Source organism: Eumetopias jubatus, unplaced genomic scaffold (genome assembly GCF_037043125.1).
Source record: "Eumetopias jubatus isolate StellerSeaLion01/CBP00866 unplaced genomic scaffold, mEumJub1_p1.0 scaffold_6, whole genome shotgun sequence".
Lineage (NCBI taxonomy): Eukaryota > Metazoa > Chordata > Mammalia > Carnivora > Otariidae > Eumetopias > Eumetopias jubatus.
Window position 1 is genome coordinate 28,552,764 of NW_028274812.1, and position 18,204 is coordinate 28,570,967.

An 18,204-nucleotide genomic window follows, 5' to 3' on the forward strand; every position below is an offset into this window, starting at 1 on the left:
TGGAGTCCACATGCCCCTTTTCAGATTTCAGAAGTAAACCTTTTGGGGCCAGGAGCGATATTTTCTTACACAAACAATATTTGAAATCTAATAAATAATCTCAGTAAATCTGAGAAGTAAGTATCATAAAAAGTGTGAGCTACTGAGGGGTCCTTTTACCAGTTTTTAAAAATCTTACCTTAAAAGAAAGGAAAAGCATAAAATACCATCACTTAGTCTTGCTCATGATTCTCACTGCCAGGTTTATGCATGCTCCTGATAGGCCTTTCTACAGTTTCTGTTTCCCTGGATGTACAAATTCTGTGATATTTAAGAGGCCTTTGGGTTGGAGGGCCTTTAGATTTGCTGATGAAGCACTACCATGCTGTCTAAAATACTGTCCCACTAGGTTTCTATTTTTAACATGAGATCTTAAAAATATGTCATTTTAAGAGAGGAGAAAATAAACCTGATCTTAAGGTCATCATCATCATCATCATTATTATTATTTTGCTTGTTTGTATAGTAGCAGAGGGAACCCGTTAGTATAGCTCTCTACTGGGAAACCCCCAGCAGTGTCTCACTCCGAGTACAATCCAGAGTCCTCACTGTGACCAGAGAGCCCCGTGCCGTGGCCCTCGCATGTCTGGCCCCGTTGCTTATGATCTTACTCCATTCCAGGCTCTTAGATCTACCCGTTTCTTGAGCACAATAGGTGCTCTTAATCTTGGCCTTTGTGTTTGCTTTCCATTTCCTGGAATATCTGCACATCTGTGTGTCATTTCCATCAGGGTTTTGCACCTAAAAGTTACATCAGTTAGGCCTCCCTTGGCCCTTGTCTAAAATGTTACACATCCCCCTTCCTGCCATGTCACAATCCCCTTTGTTGCTTTGTTGTCCCCTTAGCATTTATCTCAAACTAACATTCAGTATTTTTCCCCTTTTTCATTTTTTTAAAGATTTCATTTATTTATCAGAGAGCGTGTGCGAGGAGGGGGAGGGGCAGAGGGAGAGGGACAAACGGGCTCCCCGCTGAGCGCAGAGCGGCCGAGTGGGGCTCCATCCCAGGACGCTGAGATCAGGACCTGAGCCAAAGTCAGACGCTTAACCAACTGAGCCACCCAGACGCCCCAACCCCTTTTTTTCATTGTATATCTCTTATGTATCCTGTTTATAAAATTCTCCCTGAGTAGAATGCAGTCCCCACCAGGGCAGAGATTTTTTTTTTTTCTTTCTTTCTTGACTGCTTTCTTTTCGGCACCTAGAATGATGCCTGGTGCAGAGTTGATGTTCAGCGTGTGTTCAGTGAATGAATGAGTTAACTGAGGCTTATGTGTGAGGCACCATAACTAATGCCATTTCAAGTATTTAATTTAGTTCTTACAGTGTTGTGAGATTGGTTCTATTTATTCTCATTTGGTAGATAATAAATAAAAATCCAGGGGGCACCTGGGTGGCTCAGTCAGTTAAGCATCTGCCTTGGGCTTGGGTCCTGATGCCTGGGATCGAGCTCCACGTCGGGCTTCCTGCTCGGCAGGGAGCCCGTTTCTCCCTCTCCCTCTGCCTGCCAGTCCTCCTGCTTGTGCACGCGCTCTCTCTCTCTCGCTCTCTCTCTCTCTCTCTGTCTAAAATAAATAAAATCTTTTTAAAAAATATCCATGAAACCCATGCCCTAATTAACTTGAGACTTAGAGAGTTGGTGAGTAACTCAGCCAAACTTACATAGTGGGTGAGAGAACAGAAGTGAACTTGTGTGTGTGACCTCAGAGCTGGGCTTTTTACATCCAACTGGTGAACCTCTATTCAGTAGCAATTCACTTATGATTCTGTTTGCTGTTGAGGAACAGACTTTTTAAAGCATAAAAATGATAGAAGTTCACTAGCTTAGGAACACAAAGCATCATATATACTGCTGGATAGAAACAGTCAAAAGCCTACAGTTATGTTTTTACATCATGGGTTTTGGGGGGTGCAGACTGTGTGTCTTTTTATTTTATTTTTAGAACTTGTTTCCCATTTTTGTTGAGCTAGAACTGACATACAGCACCCTGTAAGTTTAAGGCATGCAGCATAATGACTTGACTTATCTGTATTGTGAAATGATCACCACAGTCAGGTTAACATCCCTCATCTCATATGGATATGGGAAAGAAAAAAAGGGGGAGGGGGTTTCCTCCTTGTGATGAGAACTCTTAGGCTCTACTCTCTCATATAATGTTTTTAAACAAGAGAAAAATGCTTGGAAATTCTCAGAAAAATTGTAATAATAAAGTATATCACTGAGACTATAGTCCTGTATACCAGTTGTAAGACATAGTAATATTTTATTCACAGAATTTACTAGACAAAAAGATAATTATCAAAGTATATCATTATGAGAAAATCTGCTCTTCTGCTCATGTGTTTTCTCTCCTTTTCAGACCCTCCTCCCGTGCTTCGGGTGGACGACCGGCAGCGACTGGCCAGGGAGCGACGTGAGGAGCGCGAAAAGCAGCTAGGTATCCATCCCCAGCCCTCATCTCCTCTCAGGGACGCTGTTGTCGGGGTGTTACTTTTCACCTCGAGGCTGATGGACACTTACCGTTGAGCACCCGGACTTCACTATAATAACCATGCTCTCTGGCCTGCCTTTATGAGTTGTGCAGATGGATGTGAAACAGAATTGAGTATGTGACAGACACATAGGACTAAATTTTAAGTAACAGGAAAGCCCAGCCCAGGATTAGGGTCATTTTCACTTCTTTTACCGTTTAATGTGGCACTGGAGAGAATGTATATGGGACAGGCATGATGGCTCAGCTTACCTTTTACAGCTTAAAAAAACAAAACAAAACAAGGACAGTAAGCTTATGGTTTTCTTTTGTGTGAACAGTCATGAGCATATACACTGTTAGGGCACGTCCTACTTTCCATGATAAAATAATGCTGCTGCTGAATTTATAGACAGATGCGCCCAGCATGCTGCCAAGAAAAGTGCAAAACCTAGTGCTGAGCTGTCGGATTTTTCTTTTGCTACCTAAGGTCTTTGTGAAAGGTTAGCAACTGTGGTATTGGCCATACCATCACCTGGAGAGCTGTGTCCTGAGGACGACCTTACCAGGAAGCCAAGATCAAAGCACCACTGTCTTCTGGAACATTGAGCAAGGATGCTAGTGCTCATTCCTCCTTTACTTTGATGTCCGTTTATGCCAAACTGCTAAAACAGGATACTCTCCTTAAGTACCTTGGAAAGATGAAATGTCCGGTTAGCATGTCTCAGTGTTCCCAGAACGTCTCTGTCATTTAAAACTAGGACTGACTGAGGTGGCCAGCATGTTCCCAGGGGATGACCCATAACTTTTGTAGTTCCACCACATTTTGTAAGAATTCGTGTTTCAGTGGGAGAACCCAGCACCTGTGCCCCATCTTTTCTTTTGTTATAGTCCACAAACCCAAATTTGTGAAATTGACTGGAAGCTCGTTTTCAGAAGTCTGTTGCCGTTACTTAATTCTTCCAACCCAGGCCTTTTTTCCTCTCCTTTGCCATAATGGGCATGCGAGGTCAGTTCTTTTGCTGCCAAGGTCTTTTCCACACCAATTTCAACAACTTGGTGGAAGGGAATGAGCTCTGCTGCCTTTCTGTGCCTGGACTTACTGCCCAGGCTTAAAGTTCCCTGTGGCTAACAGGCTTCCTGCCCGTGGGTAGGTTCCTGGGGGCAGGGCTGTCTGTGGCTGTGAGGCTGATGCTTTCCCAGAAGCACTCTGCAGCCTGGCTATCTTCCTCCTGGGAGCTATGCCCACTGCTCCCTGATTCAGGTTGGTTTGACAAGTAGATCAGAACAGAGGAAAGTCAGAGCTACCCAAGCAGAAAGAGATTCCAGATAAGCAAAAAGAAGAAACTGCCCACTGCTCTGGGATGGTTGGTATTTGCACTGTCTTTGGATCCATCCAAGCATGAGCACTTAAGTTCTCTCCCCTCTCTGCCTCATCCGGCTGGGTCAGGTCCTAACCCTATCCAATCTCCCCTTAGAGTTGCAACGTCGATTCCTATCTGCTTGAGTAGAAGTAGCTCCAGAGCATCAGGAGACTACTCCTTTATGATTTATATCTCATTGTGAATTAGCTTTTACACATTAACTCATACATACCTTCCTGTTTGGGTTTGTCTTTCAAAGCCAAGCACTATTTGTTGTTTTTTGTTTTTTGTTTTTGTGGAATGTATGAACATGCTGGTCAAACAAAAACGATTTCACTTTTTATTCTATAAAGCTATAAGACCTATAGCTTTGAGCCTGCGCAGTCTCCTACAAGTTGCCTAGCTTTGTATGTTGAGTGGCTCGATTTTTGTCTTAAGATGTACCCCCATATTTTAATTCATATCCACAGGGCAGCACACAACTTACTAATTCTAATTCAAAAACCGTGTTTGCCAGGTATAGTGTTCAAAAGATAGAGATTGAGACCCAACCTTCAGGGGCTAGCTGCAGAGTAGTGGGGAGGGAGATAAACTTACAGCAATTATAATATGAGGTGGTATTGAAAGGGTGCGCACAGGGGTTGGTGAGAACTCAAAGAAGCACCTAACCAGCCTGCGGGAATCACGTGCCACCGGAGTTTCCCACTAGAGGATGTGGACCTGCTATCTGGGAGGATGGAAGAGACAGAGACAATAGAACAGTGACACAGGGATAGGCGGGAAAAGGCATTTGCTAAAGAGACTCATCATGCTCTGCGGATTATGTTATACGGGTCGAAGTAATTTTCAGGGGATTGTATTATCCTGTTATTACAACTGGACTGTTTTAGTGAGCCAGCATATAATATACATAGTTTTTCTTCTTATCCCTGCCATGTTAAATATCATGGTTTCCTTAATTCTGATCTTTTTTTGTTGTTAAAAATCATAGTTTTCATGAAATACGTCAGTCCTAATTTTTATTTATTTGCGTTAATTGCATTCTCTTTTTAAATTTTAAAGCAATGTCTTTTTGCCTAATTTTTTCCACTTAAGCCCTCACAGCAGCAACTAAATATTGAGAGGCTCTCTTCAGTCTTCATAAATACATGAATAAACATACATGTAAGCACACATAAATATATCTGTAAAGTATTATCTAAAACCTAGCATCTAACTTAAATTGTGCCTTACAGTATATAAAGGTGATTTCTAAAAAAAATCGTTAGTACTAAAAATCAGAGGGCACACCTGAGCAGCTACCCTTCAGCTGTGCTTTGCAAAAACTATAATGGCAGTGGGATATTCAAAAAAGAAGGGGTGAGGGACTGTCACTTAGTAACAGCTCCTCTGGACTGTGCTTTTTAAAAACAAAAACAGTTGGTAATACCAACTGCTACCAGCCTTTCAAACTTTAAAGCTTTCCAAGTAAAAAAAAAAAAAAAATGGAGTACATTCCCTAAATTCCCACAAAGCAAAGTTTTAAATGATTGGCCATTGAGATTGGATTATTTACTGTTGGATGTAGGTTAAAATTGACATTGAAATCATTTAAAAAATTTTGTTTTAATCCACAGTTTTGAAAAAGCAAGGTAGAGAGGGAGAATTAAGTTCTTTTTGTTTTGGGTGGCATGTCATGTTTGTACTATTTTGTAAACAGGAAGGACCTATTAATGACTTTCTGTGGGTTAAATCTCTTGAGTCATGCTCTAATGCTTTTATGGTAGGATTATGTCATGTGGCTTGTTCTTTCTACATTATCCTTCAATTTATCACATAAAACCAGGTATAATTCTTCATATTTGGGACTGTTCTGTCCATTTGGTTGAGCACACGTACTCTGAAAGCTTTATTTTTCTGTCTTAAAAGCTTTATACCTGAAGGAATCTCCCTTAACCACTCTATTCCATCTGATTCTCTTCAGGCCATTCCTTCAAACTCCCTTCTCTTGACTTCTGTATCTTTTTTCACCATCTCTCTTCCAAGCTTTAATTTTGTTTTTTTCCTAAGGGGGAAGAAAAAATTCATTTGTTCTCATTGGTTTCGACTCTCCTTTTTTGATGAAATGGGTCCTACACATTAATTTGCTCATAAGGTAGTCGATGCGTCCCCATTATCTAGAAGTCAGCTTCTGTACAACTAACTTGCTCATCAACTTTCATTCCAAAACTGACTCCTCTGGGTAATTTTTGTGGCCCGATCAATTGGACCAATATTTTTCTGGCCCCAAGAAATAATTTCTTTCGGCTGTTTTTGGTACTTGTACTGTTGCTAGAGGCACTGGCATCTTTCTGACTACCAGTCTTAGCTGTTGGATCTTTTGCGTTGTAAAACATTTCTTTCTCTTCCTTGGTGTCCCAGTGCTGGGCCCTGACTAGTCTCCATCCTGGCCCTATTGGGCCACTTGAGGTTACCAGTGGTGAGTTGGTGAGTTGGACTCAGCCTAGTCCTCAAGCTGGAACTTCAGCCATCTCTTGCCTAGTAGGTAGGGGGAAGTTGCCACATTCTCTCTGTCCCTCAATCCAGTTAGTCGTAAGAATAGCTGACGCTGTCTTCAAAATAAATCTCAGGTCCATGCCTTTAAATTTGCTGCCTATGCTATCATCCTCATTCAGGGCTTCATAAATTCAGGTCTTGATCACCAGAACTATCTCATTGATGTACTGCATTTCTCCAGCTGTGTTGCAGTTAGTGCCGCTCCCTCTTTCTGAAGCCCTGCCTAGTCTTCATGGCCTTTCCCCTTTTGGAAATTTGATCATTTTCTCGCTCTACAGTCTATTTTGCAGAACATCATATTTTAGCTCTCATTCTAATGCTGTTGTATGCTCTCCGGAACATTTCTTAGTTGAATTTTATGTAACTTCCTGGTTGCGTATATTTTAAACTTTTAAGGGGGGTGACTGACTATAATTTGCTAATTCTTTGTATCCCAATACATGGCATGGTACTAATTATTAAACAGACATGTAAATATTTGCGGATATTCCTTACTCTGCGGTCTTTAATGAAATATTATTAATAATAATGGGCCAAACAACATTATACATTGCATTATCACATTTAGTAGCAAATTAACACCATGGTTGTACTTTTTATTGTGTAGGCCTGCTATAATTGTTAATGTAATTTATTTTATAGAATGGCATTTATTTTATTTTTACATTGTGATAAGTTAGCTTAAGGAAGGAACTGAGAGGGCGCCTGGGTGGCTCAGTCATTAAGCGGCTGCCTTTGGCTCCGGTCATGATCCCAGGGTCCTGGGATTGAGCCCCGCATCGGGCTCCCTGCTCGGCAGGGGGCCTGCTTCTCCCTCTCCCACTCTCCCTGCTTGTGTTCCCTCTCTCACTGTGTCTCTCTCTGTCAAATAAATAAAATAAAATCTTAAAAAAAAAAAAAGGAAGGAACTGAGAGAATCTAGAAAGATGGAATAGATGGATTTTCTTTCAGCCAGAGCATATTTAAGCATATCTTTAGTATGTCTTTGATACTACTCTCCACCATCCAAGCATGTGTATATTTTTACTTACTTGTTTATTATCTGTCTGCCCCCACTGGGATATAAGCTCCACGAGAGAAAGTATTTGTGTCATTTTGTCATTTCTGTAGCCCAGTACCGATTAACTGTGCCTGGCCCATCGTTGATGTCTAACCATTGTTGTTGAACGTTAAATGAGTAGTAAGTCTATGCATGTTAATATAAGCAGAGATGAATGCAGCAGGTGTACTGCAAATTTGTTAAGACATTACCAAATTATCAGATAATACCTGCCCTTGTAATAGTTCAGTCAAACAAGTCTTGAATTCTTATTCTTAACCATTGTCTCAGAGGAACAAGGTTACAAGGGTCATCTATACAATAGTTGTGCCTTAAAACTGTTGGATTTTCACATATGTTATAAAACTGATAATCCTACAATATGTTGACAAATTCAAGAGAATATTTAAGGAATGTTTAGCAGGTGAATAGTCTTCTGTGCTTGGGGGATACAATGTCCCCTTTTTTAAAATGATACAGGTTAAATTTGAAGTATTGGCACGAATGGAGTCACATTCCCAACTGGGGCTTTCTGGGGTTCTATGACATCTTGAAAGATTATCAGAGAATTGTATGATTGATTCATACAGCTCATGAAGAAAGATTTGAGTTTATAAAATCTGTCCTTCAATTTATTCATAGGAGTTTTGTAGCTAAGTTCAAACTTGTACAAGAGATCTGTCATACTGTGTTAGAAATCACCAAGATAATATAAAAAGGATTTTGACCTTCAAATAAATGTCAATTAACTTATATTCGAGTTTCTTTCCATGGGTAATTTTACCAGACTTCTTCACCCTTCCAGTCATAGCTTTTTTACTTTGCCTTTTTCTTCTTTTTTGAATCTCCTTAATCGTGGTGTGTTGTCAACACAGGGACAGCATTGTTAATCAGAGTGTGGTCAAGAGATAAATGATCATTTCAGCCTGACTTGAGTGTTCATCTCAAAAATGTTGATGGGGGACTAGGACTAATTAGTAAACAGCCAATAATGCTGTACCAATTAAAGTCGTAAGTGAAGCTGCCCGTGATCTCACATGTCACGTTATTCGATTAGCACAGCTGTTGGTTTTGACAAGACTATCCACAAAAAAATATGAGCTTTGGGAAAGCTGTCTTTCTAAACCCAGTTGCTACTGGATAGAAGTTTGACAGATCTGTGGTTAATCTTGGCATCTGGTCTGCTGAAGTTGTCACTTAATGAACGTAGAGTACAACAGCCAGGCAGGCTATGAACAGCCAAGGGATCTGAGTCCCCGGTGGTGGGAGGGATGCGGACGTTAGCACATACCACAGCAGCTGTATCATGAGTCAGGCTCAGGACTGGCAAGAATAAATGCTTGTTGCGGGATGGATTTGGTAACTCAGAGGCTGAAGCTTTACCATAAAATGAATGAATCACTGTGACGAAGCAGCCATTATTTCTTTCTCTCAGATTGACTTTGCCTTTGAGGCTGAAGATGAAAAGATCTTAATCTCTGAAAAGTAAGGGGTCTTGGAAACAGATGATGATAAAGTCTAAGAGTGACCTTAGAAGATCAGGGTCTTCACATCGGATGACCAACTTGTCCCAAACTAGAGCAGCAGTTTAGTCCCTGGGAGGTACTGCAAATCATGTCCTTCAACATAATGGCTCATTGTTTGCTTCCAGAAGCACACAGTCCAGAGTTTGAATTCCAGTTCCACCACTGACTTACTGTGAGACATCAGGCAGGTTACATCACTTCTCTGTGTCTCAGGCTTCTCATAATAAAGTGAGTTTAATAGCAGTGTCTACCTCATTGCGTGGCTGTGAAGATAATGCCTGCAAATCACTTGGTGTCAGCACAAAGTGAGAACTGAAGACATCACGGCAATGATGGTGAAAAGATGAGGACGGCCGGCCATGTGGTGCCACAGATACTGGCTCACATGCCTGGAATTGGAGAAGCCTAATGTTTCCGAGCTGGGGGAGTCAGGGAGAGAGGGGTGTTTGTGTTTCCTGGGCCGGCAGGGCTCAGTAAAGCAGCCAGGTGAGGAAGATGGCAGCATTTTTTGAGAAGTGAAAGTGGATTAGGGATGAGGTCCTAACTAAAAGAGTCCAAGGACCACCATTGATTTGTGTTCTTTAGCAAAACTCCATTTACTTTAGCGGAGGCTGCACACTCCCTCAAGCCTGGCCCTGAAGACAGGAGTCCTGGATAGTATTGCTTTCTTATATCAAAAGCCCGTCAGCCCGTGTCTGGGGAAGGCTCTTGGTCTTCCAAGGTATAAACTGCTATCCCAGGGCGCCTGGGTGGCTCAGCTGGTTAAGCGACTGCCTTCGGCTCAGGTCACGATCCTGGAGTCCCGGGATCGAGTCCCGCATCGGGCTCCCCACTCGGCGGGGAGTCTGCTTCTCCCTCTGGCCCTCTTCCCTCTCGTGCTCTCTCTCTCTCTCAAAGAAATAAATAAAATCTTTAAAAAAATAAATAAATAAACTGCTATCCCAGCCCCTCAACCCCATTTGGCCACCTACTGTGTGCAGGGAAGAAGGTGGAGTAGGAAGGCCCCTCAGGAGCAGGAGACAGTGTGGTGGGCATCCTGCAAGGTCACAGTTGTTACCAGTATCCTAGTCCAGCGAGAGGTGAGTGGAAGAAGAGTTTAAATAACTAGTTGAGAAAGCTTGGAATTAACAATAAGGCCTAATGCAAGTCACTTGGCTTGGAAGTCACACAATGCTTGAACTCTAGCTCATTTGTCAGATTTACTTTAAAACTGGAAATGCAAGTAATCTCAATAATTGTTGAGATAAAGCATAAAGATGAAAATGTTAACAGTCAAAATAAAAACAAAAGGAAACCTAATTGTAATCCACACACCTCCTCAAAGGTTAAAAAAAAAAAAAAATTTGAGTCCTGGAAGTTGATTGGAAAAGATCTTGGAGGTCATTTTGTACATACCCTGTAATTTAGAGGTCAGATAGGTTGGCTCATTTCCCCAAGGTCACACAAAATTAGTAGAGAACAAAATCCTGAACTTAGATATTTAGCACTTGTCATTTTCTGATTCTTCAGGATATTACTGGCTGTGCTAGTGTTCAGTATTACCAGTTACCATATCTTTCCATGTCTTAATATGAAACTGAGACGGCCACTCTGTATGTTTCGGAGGCGAAGTGATGATATTGCTCTACTCTCTGAATGTCACATTTTTCTTTCCGTCACGTAGTGGTGACACATGCACTCACACAGATGTAAGCTGGCTCAGAAGGACTGGGCTGGGCACTAGATTGCTGATTGTGACTGGGAGTCACCCGGCCCACGGGTATGCTGTCCTGCCTTTGTTCTTCCCATTAGCTGTGGCAGTAGGGCAGGAATTAGTCTGATTGTCATCAAGATTCACTCCCGATAATTATCTACATTTACTGAGTTCCTACTGCGTACATGGCACTGGGCTAAGCGCTCCCACCTAGACCCTGTCAGGAAGGTGGCGCCATTGCAGTTTGAGGATGTGAGACCACACAAGGCACTTGCTTGCTCAGTGGCATGTAAATGGTAAGTGGCAGGCCTGAGGGTAGACTCTCATTCCTGTGAAGCCTGGGGTGTGCTTTATCCACTACAATACCTTCCTTTCATTTTAAATTCCTCTTCGTACAAGAGTCACTGTATGTTTCTAAATGGAGTCCAAATTGATAGTGGATTTCTCCTTTGTGTGGCACGGTCCTACTGTTACAGTGTCCCCTTTGCATGGCACTGACGTACTGTTTAGTGTCATTAGAGTATAATCCTGGTGACAGCAGCTCAGGGATGGGACTGATTTATTAATGCCCAGGATTTCAGGGGCTACAGTGGGTTTTCATTTCATTTTATGTTATGATCCCAGATTCCAGGGAAACATTAAAACTTCACAAGAATAAGGTTAATAATATTCATTATGTTTCTTTTTCTGGACATGCTCTCCTTTTATAGAGCTGCATCTATGAAATGAGTGATCGTTAATTATTTAAATAGGAACAAACTGTTGTAATAGTCTGCTTGGGCTGCCTTAACAAATACCATAGACTGGGGGTTTTAAACGACAGAGACTTACTTTCCCATCGTTCTGGATACTGTAAAGTCTAAGATCAAGGTTCTGGCAGAGCTCACTTTCTGGTCAGACCTCTTTTCTGGCTTGCAGATGTGTGCTTTATTCTCACATGGTCTTTCCTCTGAGCGTGAAGAAAGGGAGAGTAAGCTCTCTGGTGTCTCTTTTTATAAGGACACTACGCCTGTTGGATTAGGGCCTCACCCTTATGACCTCATTTAAACATGATTACCTCCTAAAGGCCCTGTTTCCCAATTCAGTCACATTGAACATTAAAGCTTCAACATATGAATTTTGGGGGGAGGCGGGGAGGGACACAGTTCAGTCCGTAGCAGTTTGTTGATTATTTTCTTGCGTTCAAAACTCTTATTTCTGAATGAGAAAATATAAGTCTTTGACATTACCTATCATCCATAGGGAATATTTTAAATAACCTCTTAGAATAAACTAACTTTCAGTTCTTATTAAATAATTGAAATATTTTGTGTATTACCCTTCAATTTAAAAGAGCACATGGTCCAGGATCTGCACTTGGTAATAATCCTAGCAGTCACCAGCATACTCCGCAATCATATGAGAAGTGTTGTTTGCTGTTTCACCGTTGTTTGCCTATTCTCTGTAAAAGTGTTTAAGGGCACTGCAATAGGATCTCCACTTCCTGGTAGAAAATTGAAGTAGAACTCAATTAGAGCTTGATGGATAAAGAAATATTATTCCTTTAAAAGATTATTTGAGACAAAATTTATTATTATTATTATTATTACATCTAGCCCTGTTGTGATTTATAGCACAACCTTAAGAACACCTTTAATTTTCAGAATTGAAATCACAATGATGATGACAATGACAAATTTGGCAATAATAGCTAATATTTACTAAATGTTTAGTAAGTGCAGAGAACTGTTCTAAAACTACATTAAGCATAATTATTCTTTTACTCCTCACAGTGAATCTATGAGGAAGGTCCTATATTTATTCACGATTTACCCTGACAGAGTGAGGCATTGGGAGGTTAAGTAACTTGCCCAAGACCACACCCTTAGGGTGAATGAATCAGGAAGTAGTTCCCAGTGAATCAGGAAGTAATTATTAAGACCCCTGGATATGTTCTAGTTATGAAAAGCACTATGGTGAGTTGGGGTGGGGAGGGAGAGCAACAAAAACCTTTGCTACCTAGAAATCAGAATAGAAGAAATGAAGTTTGTGGTAGATGTCATAAGAGCAGCATTGACCCCCCCAGAAGAGTCAAAACTCCTGAAGACCTTGAGGGCAGTGTTCCTCCGAATGCCATCATAGACTGCTTGGGACCACCCAGAATCACCTGGGAGGTTTGTTCAAAATTCGGATTCCTGGGCCCCGTTCTAGAATTGGTAAATCTGAATATGAGGGTTAGAGCCCGGGAATTTGCATTTTAACTAGTACTCTCCCCCTACACACCCCCCAATATGATTCTGAAATATTTTGTAAGACCACTGCCTTAAAGGATGGATCAGTTTGGATAAACAATGATGGCAACTTTCTCAACAGAGCGACAACAGGAGCAAAGAGATGGAAGAAGCATGGGTTGTTTGGGAGGGGCAGTGAGGAAATAGGTCTAATTAGAATTAAGAGGCCATTTTGGATAGCAATGCAGAATAAGGCCACAGAAGGGTATTAAGGCCAAGTTTAGGGAGGACTTTAGAAATCAGTGGAGTTTCAGTTTAATGAGAAAATAATCGCCAATATTCATGAGCAAGAAAGTAGCCTGATGAAAAACATTATTTAAGGAAAATTAATCTGTGAACTGATGAACTCTAATTTTACAAATTTACCTTTGAAAAAATATTTTCTTAATATTCCATACACAATTTTTTTCTTATTTTGTCTTTTGGCTTCTGGGATATCTTACAGGAAAAGAAAATATTACATTGTAAATGTCCTCAAAGAATCTGAATTTTTCCTCAACATGGGGTATAAAAGTCAGAGACTATGTAGTTAGAAAGCTAAGAGTTAAGGAATAGATATATCATACTGCCTGTCTCCAGGTTTCAGGGTACAAATCCATTTCTTTTTTCTGCCTGGGATCCTCATCCATTGTCAGTGGGAGTATAAATTGGTGTGACCTCTGCAGAGGATAGTATGACAATAGCTATCAAAATTTGAAGTGTATATTCCCTTTGATTCAGCAATTCTACTTCTACAGGGATATGTTCACGTATCCAGAGATGGTTATGATAGTACAATGTCACCCCAGGTCTGAATTGGTAAAATACTGAAAACTTAGATAATCTATCAATAAGTATCTGGTTATATAAAATAAGGTGTGTAGGGGCGCCTGGGTGGCTCAGTTGGTTCAGTGGCTGCCTTCAGCTCAAGTCATGATCCTAGGGTCCTAGGATCGAGCCCCACGTCAGGCTCCTTGCTCAGCAGGGAGCCTACTTCTCCTCTGCCTGCCATTCCCCCTGCTTGTGCTTGCTTTCTGCTTCTGTGTCTCTCTCTCTCTGGCTCTCTCTGTGTCAAATAAATAAAATCTTAAAAAAAAAAATAAGATGTGGGCAAGGGAATATTATATAACCATTAAAAAGGTTGTTGGAGTCATGTTTTATGTGTTGATATGCAAAGAGCTCTAAGATATATTTTCAGTGAAAAAAGCAAGACACAGAGCAGAAGGTGTACTATGCTACAGTATATATGGATTTTTACTTTTTTTTTCCTTTTACATTTGTACAGAAGGTAAAAGTGGAATATAAGAGGGCCTGGGGTTAGAGGAAGACCTTCATTTTGCCTTTTAATATTTTGTACTGTTTAAGCTTTATAGAAGTCTGTCACTGTAAATCCATCTTTTTAAATGAACTAAAATATGTAGTATCATTGAAAGCCTGTTGAAGGTATTCCCACAACATAGGAAACCAGAAGATATTATGTGCACAAGTGCGTGTGATCACAGTAAATTCACCTTTAACCAACTGAGCCACCCAGGCGCCCGTAAATTCGCCTTTAAAACATGTTAGAATTATGTTCCCCATCTGTTACTTTCGATGTGTATTCTCATAGTGTTTTTATTTATTCATTCACTTGGCAATATTTATTGAACATATTCTGTGTGCTTTTACTTAAAGTAAATTTTCAAGTGGGCCTGAGAATTTCTTTAGAACCATGGGTTTTTAAACTTGGAAGAAATCTTAAAAATCAATTTCCACGTCTTTTAGGCAAGAGAAAACTAAAATTCCAATGAATGTGTCTTAAGATCTCACCGCAGATGAGTGGCAGAGCTGCTGGGGAAACCTGGTTCTCTCTGCCACCACACCGAGTGGTGTCACAAGACAGACTCGGATTGTCCTTGTCTTTTCACACAAGTAAAGTCAATTCAGATTGCTTTCAGTAGATTTGTCTCCTCAAATGGACAGCTTTGGAAAGGTTTAATGATAGCAGAAATGCAGAATCTTTAATAGTAAACATTTAGAGGAAATTGAAATGTTCTGAATTTTTATTTTTTTTCTCTTAAAAAATAACATTTTAACTTATACGCCATGTATTATCCTCAATACATGCTCTAAATTTTGTTTGGACACTTTTGCCAAAAAAAAAAAAAAAACAGTTTTGTCGAGTATGTATTCCCCTAAAATGAGGAAGAACCATGTATATGTAAAGGAGAAAAGAAGCACTCCATCCCTGAATTTTCTGAATTGTGCATTTTCATTCCGCCCGTGATATTAATAGTTGGATTTATCGAACCAGAGTCTGAGCTCTTCAGACATAAGAACTGCTTCTTTAGTCCCTCTCATCACTTAGCTGACTCGGTGTGATAAATCTATAAGGCATTTAATACAATCCTTTATCAACTATCAATTCTGGGGATTTTCTCCCACATTCTTTTAATACTTTCAGAGAACCAGTGCTATTTTGAAACAACTGTAGTCACAGGCTTTTGATGGGGAGGATAAAAGAGAGACGAACGGTACTGTTGGTTTTGAGGGCCTCCTATCAGGAGAACACACCAAACTAGAGGACTGTAGGGATTCCCAAAGAGTAGAATTCAGTGCATCTTCTTAGACCCCATTGTTAGCATATTAAAATTCTGCCAGAGGGCACCCGGGTGGCTCAGTTGGTTCAGCGACTGCCTTCGGCTCAGGTCATGATCCCGGAGTCCCGGGATCGAGTCCCACATCGGGCTCCCTGCTCAGCGGGGAGTCTGCTTCTCCCTCTGACCCTCTTCCCTCTCGTGCTCTCTCTCTCTCATTCTCTCTCTCAAATAAATAAGATCTTTAAAAAAAAATTCTGCTAGAAATTAACAGTGGTATTTTTTCCTCAAAATTGAGAAAAAAAAATCTTGAAAATCAATTTCCACGTCTTTTAGGCCAAGCTTGGTAAATACAAAACCAAAGAACCCATATTTGTTCATCGTGGGCCGTTTATACAGTCCTGCCTATGCGAATTTTCTTGTTTTTCTGTTAAGAGAGAGTGCGCGCAAGCAGGGTGGGGTGCGGCACAGGGAGAGGGAGAATCTTAAGCAGGCTCCAGGCCCAGGGCAGAACCCCGGGGGCAGGCTCGATCTCACCGGCCTGAGATCATCCCTGAGCCAAAATCAAGAGTCTGACTTTTAACCAACTGAGCCACCCAGGTGCCCCAGTACTTATTCAAGTTCTGAACCTGCCTGTGCTTGATTTCCCTTGTTTTTCCTCCTGAAGCTGCAAGAGAAATAATCTGGTTAGAACGGGAAGAGCGAGCCCGGCTGCACTATGAAAAGCATCTGGAAGAGCGGAAGAAGAAACTGGAAGAACAGAGGCTGAAGGAGGAGCGGAGGAGGGCTGCTGTGGAGGAAAAGCGGAGGCAAAGGCTGGAGGAAGACAAAGTAAGAGGCCGCCCTGGGCAGTAAATGGGAGGTTTGTCTACTTCAGAAATGCAGCACATTTACGGTGAAACCTTCCATTAAGGTGCTGGGCTGCCTAGCAACATTAAGTAATCCGTTTTATAGATAGCTGCAGCCTCTAGGGAGGTTGGGGTATGGAGGGCAGGTAGCGAATGGTGTGGTTGTTAAAATTGTTTCCCTAAAAACTTTAAAAGCCCAGGTCTCTGGTCTAGAGCAGTAACTTACTTATGTTCTGTTCATCTGTGTGAAAAGTATCGTGATGACTCCCAAGTAATTGGGTTTCTCCGGGGCTTTATCGCTTAACATTTTCACATGGATTGTCTCATTTACTTTGTACACAACCCCTAAGTGTTAATATATCAGTTTCTGCAAAAATGAACATGTAGACTCAGAATGAGTAAGTCACAGCTCAGTAAGTCATGGAGTCAGGATTACCCACCTGCTCAGATTCTAAATTCCATTATTTTTTAAGATACGGTACCACATTTGTTTAGCATCTGCTCAAGCTAAGACCTGCACCACCATGCTTTTGTGAATTGATGAAAGTACCACGTTCCTGGTAATAATAACAAGGGTTGCTTATTTAAGTACCCGTCGTTCACCAGGGGCTTTATCAACGGGGACTTGATGATTTCAGTAACCCTCCCAGGCTGGCGTGTAAACGTTAGGAGGTAGGAGTACTAGGGTAAAAATCTCAGTAGTGCCTTTACTCCATTCTGCCTTAAGTTGAAGAAGCCTCGGACAACCAGGTTGAATCTAATCGTCCGCTCCTCTGTTCCATTTAAGGAACGCCATGAAGCTGTTGTACGACGGACGATGGAAAGGAGCCAGAAGCCAAAACAGAAGCATAACCGGTGGTCATGGGGAGGCCCTCTCCATGGGAGCCCCAGCATCCACAGTGCAGGTAAACAAGCCGTGATCGCTTTCGAAAATCACTACTTTCTTCCTGGACAGCAAAAGGGCAGTTGCTTCTTTCTTCTAAGCCTGTGTCTCCAAAACAAAAATCATGGGCTGAAATAATTAAACTATAAATGATGCTCCTACTGTTTGAGGATAAGAGGGTGATGGAGGTCAGAAGATAAGGTTCCTCTCCCTTAACACAGACTGCTTTTCTCTTTTGTTACATACACAATTCCCTCCAAGAGATAGAAATCTATGCAGTGTTTCTAAGTAAACATGCAGTTTGCATGCTACATTATTTTAAGTAATCATTTGCATTAAGATTTCAGGATGATGGAAGAAAACCGATTTTATCATCTTCTCTGGAAGAATCATAGCAGTATTGACTGATCAAAATCAATACCATACGCAAGTATTAGGACCCTAAAGGGTGTGCAGGGTTAATGCTCTGCAGGAGAAAGTGCAGGTTCTGAACCTAGAGCCAGTGAATGTCTCAGCCATTCCGTCGTTCTTGAATGGACATAAAATCGTACTGAAATTTGGACCTAATGAGAGGCTTTATTTTTGTACTGTAAATTCAATACACTTTGAATTTTATATAGTGTGTCAGTTCTTTTTCGTCTGTGTTGAGTCTGTGTGCTGTTTTTTATTATTATTTATTTTGAAAAATCATTGTCTTACATTCTGTCTCCAGGTGGTTTTGTTGAATCATCATTCACCTTTCTCGATTTAGCAGGCCTGGACCACCACCTCACAACTCTTGGTGGTACTAGAAAAGCTGGTACAGACATCCCTGTGGTTGCTGATTGCCTGACCTGTAGCTAGCACCTCCGACCTAGGGCCGGTCCATCAGTAGCTGAACCATCACCACCTTAGGCATAATGCATGCTTACTCTCCCATTGCATAGACCTAGATCTGGGATGTGGCACAGTGTTTCTTAAGTGCGACGGTACAACTCGGGT

General features: G+C 41.3%; 1 protein-coding gene across 2 annotated transcripts in view; it reads left to right on the plus strand.

Moving 5' to 3' along the window:
• Nucleotides 1-18,204, plus strand: part of MAP7 (microtubule associated protein 7) — a 169,125-nt gene that overhangs the window by 111,648 nt on the left and 39,273 nt on the right. For both annotated transcript variants that reach the window (XM_088024246.1, XM_028121462.2), the window contains exons 3-5: nucleotides 2,400-2,477; nucleotides 16,160-16,323; nucleotides 17,128-17,245. In XM_088024246.1, the coding sequence (XP_087880372.1) occupies nucleotides 2,400-2,477; nucleotides 16,160-16,323; nucleotides 17,128-17,245 (360 nt within the window). The remainder of the gene's footprint in view (nucleotides 1-2,399; nucleotides 2,478-16,159; nucleotides 16,324-17,127; nucleotides 17,246-18,204) is intronic.